At 38.1% G+C, this 13,990-nt stretch overlaps 1 protein-coding gene across 1 annotated transcript; it reads right to left on the bottom strand.

The window, feature by feature from the left end:
- Positions 1–510: 510 nt before the first annotated feature.
- LOC135209354 (uncharacterized) lies at positions 511–1,215 on the bottom strand. Its single transcript, XM_064242053.1, has one exon. It carries the CDS (start codon positions 1,213–1,215, stop codon positions 511–513), a length of 705 nt encoding a protein of 234 aa, XP_064098123.1.
- Between the last annotated feature and the right edge of the window lie 12,775 nt (positions 1,216–13,990).

Genomic DNA, 13,990 nt, shown 5'->3' with positions numbered 1-13,990 from the left:
GCCACACATTAAGGTAGAGTGGGCACCGCTACACTTTGTACACCTTGTACGAGCTATACACTCTCTTGACATGTGTCCACTCTTCAAACACTTGAAACACGGGCCTAAACTTCTTATTTTTTCACCTCGCTCTTTTCCACTCAATTCTAGTACACCATAACAGTTTTCTGATTTGTGTTTCTTGCCACAGAAACTGCAGTGTTTTCTTGCTTGGACGAAGCATGAAGGGCTGCAGCTGGCTGCACCTTGTCTTTAGAACTCTTACTTTCAATTTTCTTTTCTTCACTACTACTCTTTCCCTTAAAGGCTTCAGACCTTTCTAATCTTGAAATTTCCTTGTCTAAGAATGTCAATGACCAATCTAAATAACTCTCATGTCCATCACCATCCTTGGCCCACTCTAGCCGCAGTTCACTGGGCAAACAAGAGAGGATGGTAGGTGTAAGAAACATTTCACACTGTTTTCTTGTGACGCCTAGCGCCTCCAAACTGCGGATGTGTATTAGAATGTCATCTTGTAATTTCCACAGCTGTGCTACACCCTTTGGTACCGCTGAACATTTGGAATGTGACCTGATCATTTAACAATGCCTGGACATGAGCAAAAATAATCCTTTCTGGCTTGTAGTAGCGTTCCTTCAGTAGTTTGCAGGCAACCAGGTAATTAGCACTGGAATGGGCTAGTCCCTTCACTACATTCTTGGCACCTCCCTCCAGCAAAGACAGCAAATAGGTGAACTTACTGATCACAGGAAGATCTGTTGCATCGATGTGGGAAGTATATTGATCCCAGAATGAATGCCATTGGGTCACTTCACCACTAAACTTTGGCAGTTCCAGCTTGGGTAACTTGACATTGGTGACATCTGATCCTTGAGATGAAGACTGTCCACTTATACTGCCAGCTTTAGAACCAGGACCCGCTGCTGCTGCTAACTTCCTTATCTGGTCTTCAGCTTGTATCCTAGGCTGCACACTTTTTGTTCTAAACTCATGGGCTTCGTCCAAAAGTTGTTCTAGTTCTTCTTCAGCTACATCAATTTCTATTGCTTCTTGGACTTCATCCAGCTTAGCTAGTCTTTGGCCGTATTCCTTGATGGCGTACTCAAATTGACTAATGGTTGTGTCGGAAGACTCCAGAAGGTCACTCAGACCCTTGGAAGCTCTCGTCACCCACCCTCGACATGTCATCCTTGTCTTCTTTAACTTCTCCATTATCTTCACTGCACAACTTACTTATCTTCTTAGAGGGAGTGTTCCCTAGGTATGGGCACCAAAATGTGGGCGTGTCGGTAATTCTTCAGAAGCAATCCGCACTGGATATTAAAATAAATAATCACCTACATGGAAAGAGCATGTGAAAAGCAATATAAAAAGTATAGTCATTATATGAGAGATTGAACGGGGTGGAATTAAATGAGCTTGATAAGTTTTTACCTCGAATTTTTCCTAAGTCGGGAGAGGTGTTTCCTCTACGGTAATGTTTACTTTTAATGAGCCCTCTAACTTACTTTCTTACGCAAACAAAAGCAGTTCCAGTTACTCATTATTGGCTGAGAGGTGTGACATCGTTTTGACGTCATGGGTTTCATAACCAATTACGAACGACTTTAGTCGAAAACTAAGTTTCACTAGCATTTCAGCGGAGTAATAAAGTTAGCTGTCCAGTGTCCACTGGTATCCTTGTTTGACTGAATACTCGAAAAATGAAGCAAAAACCGGCATTTTGTCTTCCTGTAGCTATGGCAGAGGCAGTGGCTGGCCCTTCTGGCATTAATTTTGACAGAGACCTTCGATTTCCTACCGATTGTTTGCAGTGCAATGTGGGTTACGGTGAATTTTATCATTATTTGTCTAGTGTTGGTGGTAAAGAAGTTGTGATTGGGTATGCTCAGAGACATAATTTAATTCTACAGCCAAAAAAACTGCGAGTGTTGTGGAGCTATTTGTCGGATCGACTACAACAGGAACGCCTTTAGGTGTGATCGCTCTGTAGTGACGAAAGGACGTCGGCGTAAGCGGTGCGGCACCCAAATCCATCCGCCACGGTAAGTAGCCTTACTGTAAACCCTATGGCTAGTGCGCGCAGCGCAACATTACCTCTTGCCATACATGCCGTGCTTGTCAAGAATCTTTAAATATGCGGATAAGGCACAAAGCGCCGTTCTGCTACGGCCTTACTGACAGCACACATAAATCGATGGTCGCCGATATGTAGTCGCTCCCTACTTTGTTTGTTGTTGTTTTGGTATCGCCGCCATATTGGCTTTGGTGTTCTTCCGCCGATTTCGGTCGGCGGTCGAGTGGGCCCGCGAATCAGTAGGTGCTCCCAATTATTATTATTGCTGCAAAGCACTCCTTTCTGGTTGTTTTGCGTAAGAAAATAAGTTAGAGGGCTCATTAAAAGTAAACATTACCGTAGAGGAAACACCTCTCCCGACTTAGGAAAAAATTCGGAGGCGTAAAACTTATCAAAGCTCTATTTAATTCCAAACCCGTTCAAATCTCTCTTATAATAATGCAACTATGCTTTTTGTTTATATTGCTTTTTCACCATGACTCTTTCCATGTAGGTGATTATTTATCGTTAATAATCCAGTGCGGACTGGCTTTCTGAAGAACTTACCGGGGCGGGTTTCTTTAAGCCCAACATCAGGAAAAGCCCATGTTTTGCTGCTGAAACTCAATTTTAATTTATAACAAATTAAAACAACTTAACTCTTAAGAAAAACATAATAAACTTACATTTGCTGCAAAAATTAGTTAGCCAAAATTCATACTCAAAATAAATGTGTTGTTGGACTTGTAAATAATACCAGGATACTCTTAAATTAAATGCTAACTTCAATATACAACTTCAGTTAAGAAAAAACAGGAGGAAACATTTAATAGAAGAAAAAAAAAACATTAGGAAACCCGAAGTGCTAATGAAAGAAAAACAGCAGTGCTATTTTCAGGTACTAACTATAATGAAAACTTCTTCTCAAGTTAAATATGCCAGAAAACCACCTTTCTAAACTTCAACATCGAGATGCAAGGTCCTATTAAGATTGTAATCAACAACAAAGGAAAAAACGAATAGGCCTATGCGTCAAAATACCTGAAATCGGGAAAAACCTTTTTGGCCTGGAACTTGATCTCGGTTTGTTTTGTTTAAGGAAAAAACTCTTGTAACCTTTTGATAATCGGCATGAAAGTCAGTTTTGAATAGAAATGGCGTAGGCCTATTTAAGAGTTGCGAGAGCGACTAGCCAAGCCAATAGCAAAAAAATTCAATTCAAAAAAAAAAAAAATTACAAAAAAAAAAAAAAACACACAACACAATACCACACACAAGCAGCGCACACACGCACACACACACAGTTGCGAAGAATTTCTTAAGAATGACACAAAAATATTTCTATACGACAGCTGTGAACGAAGCCCTTTGCCAAAAGAAGCCAACTCCCAATGTGATGGCTGGTGCGAAGCTCTTAATATTCATCGGCCCCGCCCATTACTCTGGCGCGCCTACCAAACCCTCTTTTTCTTCTTGCTTCCTTTCTTCTTCTTCTTCTTCTTCCCCTTCTTCTCTGCGGTTTACGATTTGTTATGGTTCTACGTTCTTATTATGTTAGTTAGTCTTAGTTTTATCAAACAGTCCTTGAGTTTTTCTTTATCTTTTTTTAATTATTACCCTTTGGCAGTCTTAGTCCTTAGATTTAATTAGCGAAGGACTGTTATTTTTCTATTTTGTTTTTTTTTATTTTAATTAATCAGTCTTTAATTTTGTTGAACAGTTTCTAAGTTTTCTTATTCTTGTTTTTTACTCTTTAGGGTCAGGTTTCATAGTTTTATTCAAGTAGTACGAGCTTCGATCTATATATATCTATAATTATAATATATATGTATATATACTATATAGTTATATTTAATATTGGTATGTATTATATGTATGCTAATATATATTATATAATATATATATATATAATAATACATATATATATATAATATATATATAGCTTCTGAAACTTTATTCCTTCCAGGATAGAATAAGTAATAATAGTAATTATTGTTGCTTTTTTCCAAATAAAAAATCCTCTTTTATTTGTTTAGGAGAAATTCTCGCCAAATTCCAAGAGTCTTTGCATGATTATTTTACTTGCTTTCCCACTTTTATTTAATTTCTATTGTTATTTATTTATTTATTTATTTTCTTTATTTATTTATTTAATTTATATATTTATGTATGTAATTCTATGTTAATTTTGTCCCAAGTGAGAGATCATCCTTGGGTGGTGTGGTCGCTACTGAAACGATTGAACAGTTTTTGTTTGGCAAGAAAATTTGCTTACCATAAATTAAAAAAATACAAATTTCTTTCGGTGCGTTTTGTTATAGCTCTTGTTTGAAAACTTGTTGTGACGCCAGTTTTACTTGACCTTAAAATCCAAAAATAAATCATCTTGTTTGAAACAAAAAAATTTGTTTTTTTTTATTTGCGTTTTTAAAAGTTCAAATTTCTTAGAAGTATGCTTTAGTTGTATTTTATTTGTCTTTGAAAGTATACCAATTTCTCCAGGTACAACTTTTCACAATAGTCCTGTTTAACCTTAGACTTAGTTTTCATAGGCACGTCTCTTCTCTCTCTCTCTCTCTCTCTCTTTCTCTCTCTCTCTGCTCTTTTCTCATTTATACAGCATGAGTACTTGAGTATTCCCTTACTGTAGCCTGTGACCCAGACTTAATTCAATATTCGGCCTAAAACTTCAGCTCTCTGACGAGAGAAATTTCTAGAGCATTAGAGACCTCTCACTCTCTCTCTTCTCTTCTCTCTTCTCTCTCTCCTCTCTCTCTCTCTCCATTCACATGGACTTCGTTGATTTAAAATAAGAGGGAGCTAATTTAATTTTTTGACGCTGCAAAATTGGACACAACTGATGAAGAATCAAATCCATGGAAGATTCATTGTTGGCGTCTTGTTTTTCTCTTAAAGTAAGCAAGACGGTCCTGAATATGGAGCGCAATCATTTCTCTTGCCCTGGTGCTTGTTCAGGGCCTAATGAAGAAAGCAGATTCTCTCTCTTTCTCTTCTTCTCCTCTTCTCTCTCTCTCTCCTCTCTCTCTCTCTCCGGGTGGCTTTAGTGCTGCCTAAACCAGTCAATCCAGAAATAATGCATAATTATTTATCATACAGGTGGTCGGGGAGGCGTCTAGACCGGAAGTGGTGCTTGTAGGAGAAGAGAGAAGAGGAAGATCGAAGATGACTAGAGAAGAGAGAAGCAGAGGAGAGAAGAGACGTGGGGGGGGGGGACCTTATCTGTTGAGACATTAGTCCAATATCTTAGCTTAGACCCATAATCTCCTATTCTTCGTCTTTCTCCGTTCTCCTTCCTTATTCCGGATCCAGTTTTCCTCTCCATTTCCTCTCATTGTACCTTGTCTTGCAGTCTCCTTGTAAAGGTGAGATCCGATGGTAGGAGATGGACGAAGATGGAGTAGACGAAGATGTGAGGAGGAGATGAGATTAGAAAGACTGTTCCAAGCCAAGAATGAAAGCCACCACACAAAACGTGACCTTGCGATACATAAGTCTTGGCAGTGTCCTTTCAACCTTCAAATTATTTCGTTGGTGTGGGGGCTAAACTATAGCATACTGGGCCAAAGCAACTGGAGGTGTGGTTCCTTTGCCATGAGGGTCTGGCAACCATGATTTTCTTCTTCTCAGGAGGAGAGAGAGAGAGAGAGAGCAGAGGAGGTGTTATGGGGGTAGGGTAAGACGATGAGCAAACTTGCAACCATGAGTTGAGTCTACTTCTTAGTTTGTCTGTAGTTCTTCACTGTTTTTCCACCATCAATGACCTGTCTTTTAATCTGAGAAAAGATTTAGATTACGCTTTTGTGTTGCTGGCTAAAGAAGAGAGGAAGTTTAGCCGTTTTTACCGTGTATCCACTTTCTTTTTATCTTCCCCCCGAAGCCATTGAGTCTTTCTTTACTCCATGTGTTTACCTTTCCTTTGAAGGCAAGTGAGTCTAATGTCTACTTTATTTCTTTGTCCAAAGACTCAAATAAAGAAGTCTCTGTTATTTGACTTCAAATAATTTTTCTTTCTTTTTTGAAAAGTGGGTTCTTTGATTTGCTTTCCTTGGGGGGGAGGGGGAAGGGAACAAGACTGATCCATTAACCTAGAATTTGATTTTGCCCCTTGCTTGCCTTGACGTTAGCCTTAGAATTCCATGAGGTTTTGCTTTTTGATACATAGAATTTTGAAGTTACCCTTGAACATTACCTCGAAAGTTTGAGTTAACTACATGGCATTTACTTGTGAAGAATATTGAGTTCCGCCCTTGAAGTACTTAATTACTTAAAATTTAGGAGTTACCCTTTGACTATTAACCTGGAAATTTTCTTTGAGTTGTTCTTGACAATTTAATACCACTCGGCGAATTTTAAGTGCTCATGATAGTTAAACTTGGAATTTTTAAGTGGCCTGCTTGAAACATTACACTAATTTTGAGTTCGTCCTTAGGACATTACCTTGAATTTTTTAGTTGACTTTTGCTCATTACCTTGGAATTTTTGTTATTGACGGTTGCCTCATGACAATTACTTGGCTCTTTTAGTTGCCCTTGACATTACATGGAACATTTGAAGTATGCTCATGACCTATTACTTGGAATTTTTGTTGAGTTCTTGCCCTTGACATTGCCTGGAATTTTATTTGAAGTTTTAGTCTCATGACATTAGTTGGAATTTTATTTGAGTTGCCCTTGACCATTACCTGGTGAATTTTGAGTTGCTCATGACATTTCTAGCTTGGAATTTTGAGTTGCCCATTGACATTACTTGGAATTTGAGTTGCTTCATAGACATTATATTGGGAATTTTTGAATTGCCCTAGACATTGCCTGGAATTTTGAGTTGCCTCGATGACATTCTACTTGGAATTTTGAGTTTGCCCTAGACATTACCTAGAATTTTGAGTTGCTCATGACATTACTTGGCGAATTTTGGTTAGTTACCCCTTGACATTACCTTGGAATTTTGAGTAGCCCTTGACATTACTTAGAATTTTGAGTTACCTCTGGATATTACTTAGAAAGTTTTTATTTACACTGGAACATTTACCTGCTAATTTGAGTTGACCTTAATTATTACCTGCGAATTTTGTTTTAATTTCCATTGATATTACTTAGAATTTGTCGTTTACTCTCGGGATATTACTACTTAGAAATCCTGGAGTTACTCTTGGATATTACTTAGATTTCTGAGTTACGCTGGACATTACCTTGAATTTGGAAGAGTTGAATCCTTGACATTACTTGGAATTTTGAGTTTACTCTGGACATTAACTGGCGAATTATGAGTTGGCCTTGCACCAGTTACTTGGAATTTTGAGTTGGCCCTTGGATGTTACCTGGAATTTGAGTTACTCTGGACATTACTTAGGAATTTGAATTTTCCTTGACATTACTTGAGAATTTCGAGTTGCTCTTATGACATTACTTGGAAATTTGGAGTTGCCCAATGTATGTTACCTGGAATTTTGAGTTACTTGGTGGAATTACCTAAGAATTGTTGAGTTCGATTCCTTAACATTACCTGGAATTATGAGTTGCTTTCTGACCATTACTTAAAATGGGAAAATTTTGGAGTTGCCCTTGACATTACCTGGAAGTTTTGAGTTACTCGTGAACATTACCTGGGAATTTTGAGTCGTCCTTATTATCACCTAGAAAATTTCGCAACGTTGCTTTTGCCATTACCTCGAATTTTGCGTTGCCCCTTGACGATTACCTGTAAATTTTGCAGTTGCCTCATGGACATATACTTGGAAATTTGAGTTCATTATGACCATTACTGGAAATTTTGGGAGTTTGTCTTTTGACATTTACTTAGGGAATTCTTAGAACTTACCCTTGAAACATTATCTGCGAATTTTAGAGTTTGCTTCATAAACATTTACTTGAATTTTTTATTTGCCCCTTGACATTACCTTGCGAATTTTTGAGTTTCCTCATGACATTACTTGGGAATTTTCGATGGTTGCCGCTTGGGGACCCTATTTACTTAGTATTTTGAAGTTACTCTCGGATTATTACGTTAGCAATTTTTTATTTGCTCTGGACATTACCTGGAACATTTTAAAAGTTGACCTTGACATTACCTTGGAATTTTGAATTGCTTGCCTGACATTTCTTAGAATTTTGAGTTACTTCTGGACTATACGTAGAATTTCTAAGTTACTCTTGAACAATTACTTGGAATTTGGAGTTGGTCCTTAGAACATTACCTAGAATTTTGAGTTAACTCTGGAACAATTAGCCTGGCGAATTTTGAAGTTACCAAAAACATTTTTAAGTAATGAACTCTGTAATTGCACATTGTGCCACTTACCATTGCTTGGCTGGCTTTTAGTAGGCTTTGCGCATAAACATATTTGCGGTAACAATCATAGTTGGCCTCCTTCTGTATTGTTTTATCAAAGTTTATTGTTTTGTTTAAATCACCATAAACTTCTGTAAACAATCCGATGTATTATTATTATTATTATTATTATTATTATTATTATTATTATTATTTTCTATTTTTATTATTTCTTATTATTTATTATTTCCCCATCCGTCGCAGTTACCTGGTATAATATATATGTATATAATCTATATAATAATATATATATGTATATTATATATGTATATATATGTATAAATAACAAAGGAAATAGGCGAATATTTTACTTGGGGGGAAAGGGAGAGGAGAGATCTTTTTTGAGGAAGCAACCTCTGTGCATCTCTTAAGTGATGTTCATCGAAGAAATGCATGAAAAATGGAGGGGTGTGGGCTTGTTCCCTCCCCTCCCTCCTTTTTCCTTCCTCCATCCTCCTTCTTCTTCTTGCTTCTTTTTGGGGCCATTTTACTCCCTCCAACCAATTAGCGTTGAAGCGTTCCTATACAATACCGTAGAATAAATACTTGCGAGATGAGATAGAGCGAGAGGAGATAGAGACGAGAGAAGAGAGAGAAGAATTACTCTAACCCATTATCATTAATTAATTTAATTTATTTTATCCTGAATATTCATAGCATTTATTCATATTAAAGGGACCATTTACTTTTGGCGTATATACTATTATATAATATATATATAATATATAAATATATATATATAGTATATAAATATAATATATTATAAGTATTAATAATGAAATATAATATATATAATATTTTAGTAATATATATGTATATATATAGATAAATATATATATTAATATATGTATGGTATGGATGAATAATACTATATAAAAATTAAAAAATTTTGTTTTACTTATTTATAATGGTTTATAGTTGGTTTATGGTAAAATTGTTATTGGCCAATTATTATTATAATAATTTTTGAATTTTTATATAAGTGTATATACATGTGTGGCTGTGTGTGTGTGTGATATAAATTATATAATAAATAATATGAAATATAAAAATAATATTATAAATATATATATAAATATAAATAATAAATAATATGGGAAAAATAAAAATAATGTGGGGTGTGAAGTCAAATTAGGTGGTGATGGTGTGTTGGGGGGTGGGTTTGGGTGGGGTAAAATTTATAGAAGGACAAAGTGCATCATTTAATTATTATTATTATTATTTTTTTTTTTTTTTTTTTTTTTTTTTTTTTTGCTCTATCCAATAGTCCTCCAATCTCGGACTGGCGGTTTTGGTTATTTATAGTGGTGGGGCGGGTTCCGCGGGGTTGCAAATCCTGGCCTAACCGTTAGGAGGAGTCCCCATCAAACCTCTTCTTACTCATGGTGTGCCCGTTATTCTAGGATCAACTTCTTTCTTCTGCAATGAGGCCCGGAAGCTACTTCAGCCTCTATGTTTTTGCTAGATTGTCCTTTTCAGGAGATCTTGGATCGTAGCCTAGTGCTCCTATGAGTTATGGGTTACGATTTCCTAACTGGTGCATATTACCCATATTCCTTCTTATTCTATTTGTTTCATGTATCTTGATACTTCTAGCCAATTTTTTATTTTTTTATTTTTTTTGTTTTTTGTTTTTCCTCTCTTTCTTTACTTCTGCAACTCTGGTGTCCCATGGTATATTGCAGGACATTCAAAATGATTTGATACTTTCTTCTTGACCTTGTCAATCAACGTCACGTTGCTTGGTCTGTTTGCACGTTATCACCCATATCCGTTCTGCATAACCATAGTCCCAGAGGATTTTCTTTGTCCTGATCGTTTTATTCCTATCACTCCTTCAAGGTTGGTGCTCGGTACCACTTATTACGTGCAACGGGTAGCTGATGTTTCTTTGGCACAGGCTCCAGTGGATGGGCTTTTGCCTACTGAATCATGCCTCTTTTTGTACTGGCGTTCTGTGCAAGTGCCGGGCATTACACTTGGCCTATGTTGGGGCGTTTATGGTTTCACTTTTCGTATTGCACTTCCATACATATGGGAGAGAGGATGTTGTTTCCGTTCCTATCCGTACTTTGAACATATCTCGGTTCTTAGGGCCTGATCTTGGATGACCGCTTTTGTTATCATTCCTTCAGTTTCCTTCTTTAGCTCTCCCCTCTGTAGGCCATGTGCCAATTGTTCATCGCGGGGGATAAGCTAGTTCTTTAAGTCTGTCTTCATGTATTGATCCGGCATTGCATTGGTTTGTTGTGCCAAGTCCTCTGCTTTCTTTCTGTCTTTCTCCTGCCTGTCTCTGTATATTTCTAGGGTCTTTCGTCATGCTTTTATTAGTCCATTCTTCCCATGCACTTCCATTTAAGCCACTCGGTCTTCACTGGTTTTCAGATTATTGCCGCAGTGCTCTTTTGTTTTCGATGTTGACGCAGTCCTCATATACTGAGTAGGTCCTTCTCCTCCTTCCTTTTCGTGTTCTATGTTATAAGTCTGTCCGTTATTTGCTTCTTGGGTGTAGCTGCTTTGTGTATTTGTCATATGTTTCCTGGTTTTTCTGATCTATGACTGCGAGTTCTGCCTTCGTCCATTCCACTATTCCTGCGCTGTATTCTGATTACTGGCACTGCCCATGTAGTTTAGGCTTTTTATCATCTTTACCGACGTTGAGTTTGTGACTTGAGTATCGCCTTGGGGTGTCTGGCATATATCTGTTCCTGATCGTGTTCTTCATCCTTCTTCGGGTTTTGTTTTAATATCTTGTCCTCCCTTCCATTATTCCCAGGTATTTGTATCCACTGTCTCATCTAGGTGGTTTGATGTTTGCTCCCCATCATTGGCGTAGCGTTTATCCCTTCAGTTCTCAGTTACTTTGCCCTTTTTGTATGATTGACTTAAGGGCGCATTTTTCTATTCCAAAACCTCCATTCCTGATGGTCCCCAGATACAACTCCTTACAGTGTCTGGATTAGGGTATCTATTTCCTTGGATGCTCTTTACCATTACCTGCTGATGTCGTCCCATGAAACATCATGCATTGGTTTGATTCTGTTGCCTCTTTTCTTGATGTTGGTAACCCGGCATCCATCTTCTGTAGTACTTTTGTCAAGGGAAATCATGGCTTACTACGAAAGAAAGTTCTAGTGGGCGGACACGTGACGTCGCCCTGGAAAGATTCCCTTCTCCTGATATTGAACCTCTGCTAGTTCTTATTCAGGAGCTTGTAAGTATTGTATTCCAGTTCCGCCATTGTATTTTTGGGAAGGGAAGCTGGATGGTATTTTCCTCTGCCCCACTTATATTTTCAGGCATTCCTCATTTAGCCCATGTGTGTAGGGTATCATGTCGAAGGCTTTCTTATAGTCTAATCCATGCCGATTGCTTAGGTGGTTTTCCTTCTCCTACTGTTTCTTCCATTACCAATTTTGTTTTCTTATGGAGGCAGCTGGTCTTTTGATTGGCCCCTCCCTAACACTTCCTTCTGCAGCCTTTCTGTGGTGGGGGATGGTGTTTGTACTCCTCTAGGTAGTTGTATAGCCATTTCACTGATGATACCTGTTAGGTAAACTTCCAACAGTTATTGGTAGGCAGGTGATAGGCCTGTAGTTACTAGGCTATATTTCCCCTTACTCTTGTTTGTTTTTGTACTAAGGATGTTTGTTCCCTTGTGTGGTCATCCATTTGGGCGCTGCTTGGTGATTTGCATGATTACAATGCCTGGAGTTGTTTTCGCTTATTCGTAGGGTTGTAGGGCCTTGAAGTTTTTCTGAAGCCAGTATCCATGGACTTCATCGGGACCTGGGGCTTTCCATGTTTGGCATTTTTCTTTAGTTGGTGTCTGACTGTGTCTGTCCGTGATCGTCTGCTGAATCTTTGTTTTGTTTATTCTCCCTGTTTCTTTCTTCCATTGACTTCCCTGGGAGCCATGTTGCATGCTTTGGTTGTGTTGATACCGGATTGCTCCGCATATGTTTCCCAGAGTCTCTTACTTGGTTCGGGACTTCAGAATTTCGTTGGTGGTTGTTTCCCTTCCCCTCTTAGTTGGCGTGGCTATAGTCTTTTTCGGTTGGTTTCCGAATAGTTTGTTCTGTTGGGCGTTATCCCATTATTCCTGTTCATGTTACCGGTTGGATCTTATGTGCTTTGGCCTTAAGCCTTCTGTTTTGTACATCTTCTATTGGTGTTGATTTAGTTCCCCTCTCTTGTACTTTGTATTTCTCGTTGGAGTCCTCCCTTTGTTTTTTTGCTTCTTAAGCCTTTTTTCTGCCAATCTCTTTCAAGTTTAACTTCAAGTTCAGATCTCATCACCATGATTTGCTTTTCCAGGGCCGCCTTTTCCAAGGAGGTTTGGTGTTTTGTGTTTCCTGTTGGGTTTTGGTTGTGCTGGTTGGTGTTTGGGTTGTTCGAAATTCCCATCAGTTCTGCTTAACTAATCTTGCCTCCTGCCATATGTCAAGTTATTTGTTTCTGTGATACTGGTGGTGTGTATTATTGCCATTATTTCATTGACCTCACTTGTTTCTCCTTAATTTCTTGGGTGTTGTAGGCTTTATTCATGGAGGGGCATCTTTGTTCCTTCTGTTATGTCTGGCCCATCCATCCGATTGTCTAATCTTTTCTACCCAGTTTCCGTCCGCTCTCTGTTTACTTCGTCGTTGTTTCTTCGTAGTGTCGTTGTTTGTTACCATCATACCTCCCTGTCGCTCTTCTGTGGCATCGTCTCTCAGTTCGTCTTCTGACACACGTGTTAATTCGGGTTCGTCGTTGGACTTTTCCCTTTATTCCGAGTTCTTCTCTTTCTGTTGGGGAGAGCCAGTTCTTTTTGTTTCTTTATGTTCCTTACTTGGTCTGCCAGCCTCTGCTCTGTTTGGGGGAGGGCTGTTTTATCCATTCTCATTCCAGATGTTGACCAATCTTCTTCTATATCCTCTCTCCGTCGGGTGCTTCTTGATTTGTAGCATCTCCGAATATTTCCTTATTTTCTTCTTCTTGTCCATTTGTTCTTCCTTTTGCCTCTGTAGCTCCAATTATGAGGCTGTTGATTATTGTCGTTGTGCCGTGATTCAGTTGCCTGGATGACGGGACCTTCCAATAGTACCTGATCGTCTTATCCCCTTCAATTGGGTTGAATACCTGGTTGCCGGGAACGAAGCTCCTTCTGGTTGCCAGAGGTTCCATTTACGTCGTTGTCGTTTAATCCTTCATTTCTTTCCATCATTGCTGGAGTTTTGCCTATTTTAAACCCATAGCTGGACCCTACCCCATCAGGGATGAGGTACTCATTTACCAGCTGAGTAGACTGGCAGGAAATTATGGGAGTAAAGATCCTTTCTCCCAAGGAATCAACGCCGAGGTACGAAGATGCGGTCCACCCATTCCAATTATTATTATTTATTATTATTTATTATTATTATTATTATTATTATTATTATTATTATTAGTTATTATCATTATTATTATTATTATTATTATTATTATTATTAATTATTATATTGCTTTCTCCTTGTGATTGATTTGAGGGAAAGTAGTTGAATGGCATATTAAAAAGAATATTGAGGTGAAAGTTCTAGTAATTAAAGGATATATTGCAAA

The sequence above is a fragment of the Macrobrachium nipponense genome, chromosome 37 (assembly GCF_015104395.2).
Source record: "Macrobrachium nipponense isolate FS-2020 chromosome 37, ASM1510439v2, whole genome shotgun sequence".
NCBI lineage: Eukaryota > Metazoa > Arthropoda > Malacostraca > Decapoda > Palaemonidae > Macrobrachium > Macrobrachium nipponense.
The sequence above is the reverse complement of the archived record's forward strand: the minus strand, read 5'-3'. Positions and strand labels throughout refer to the sequence as shown.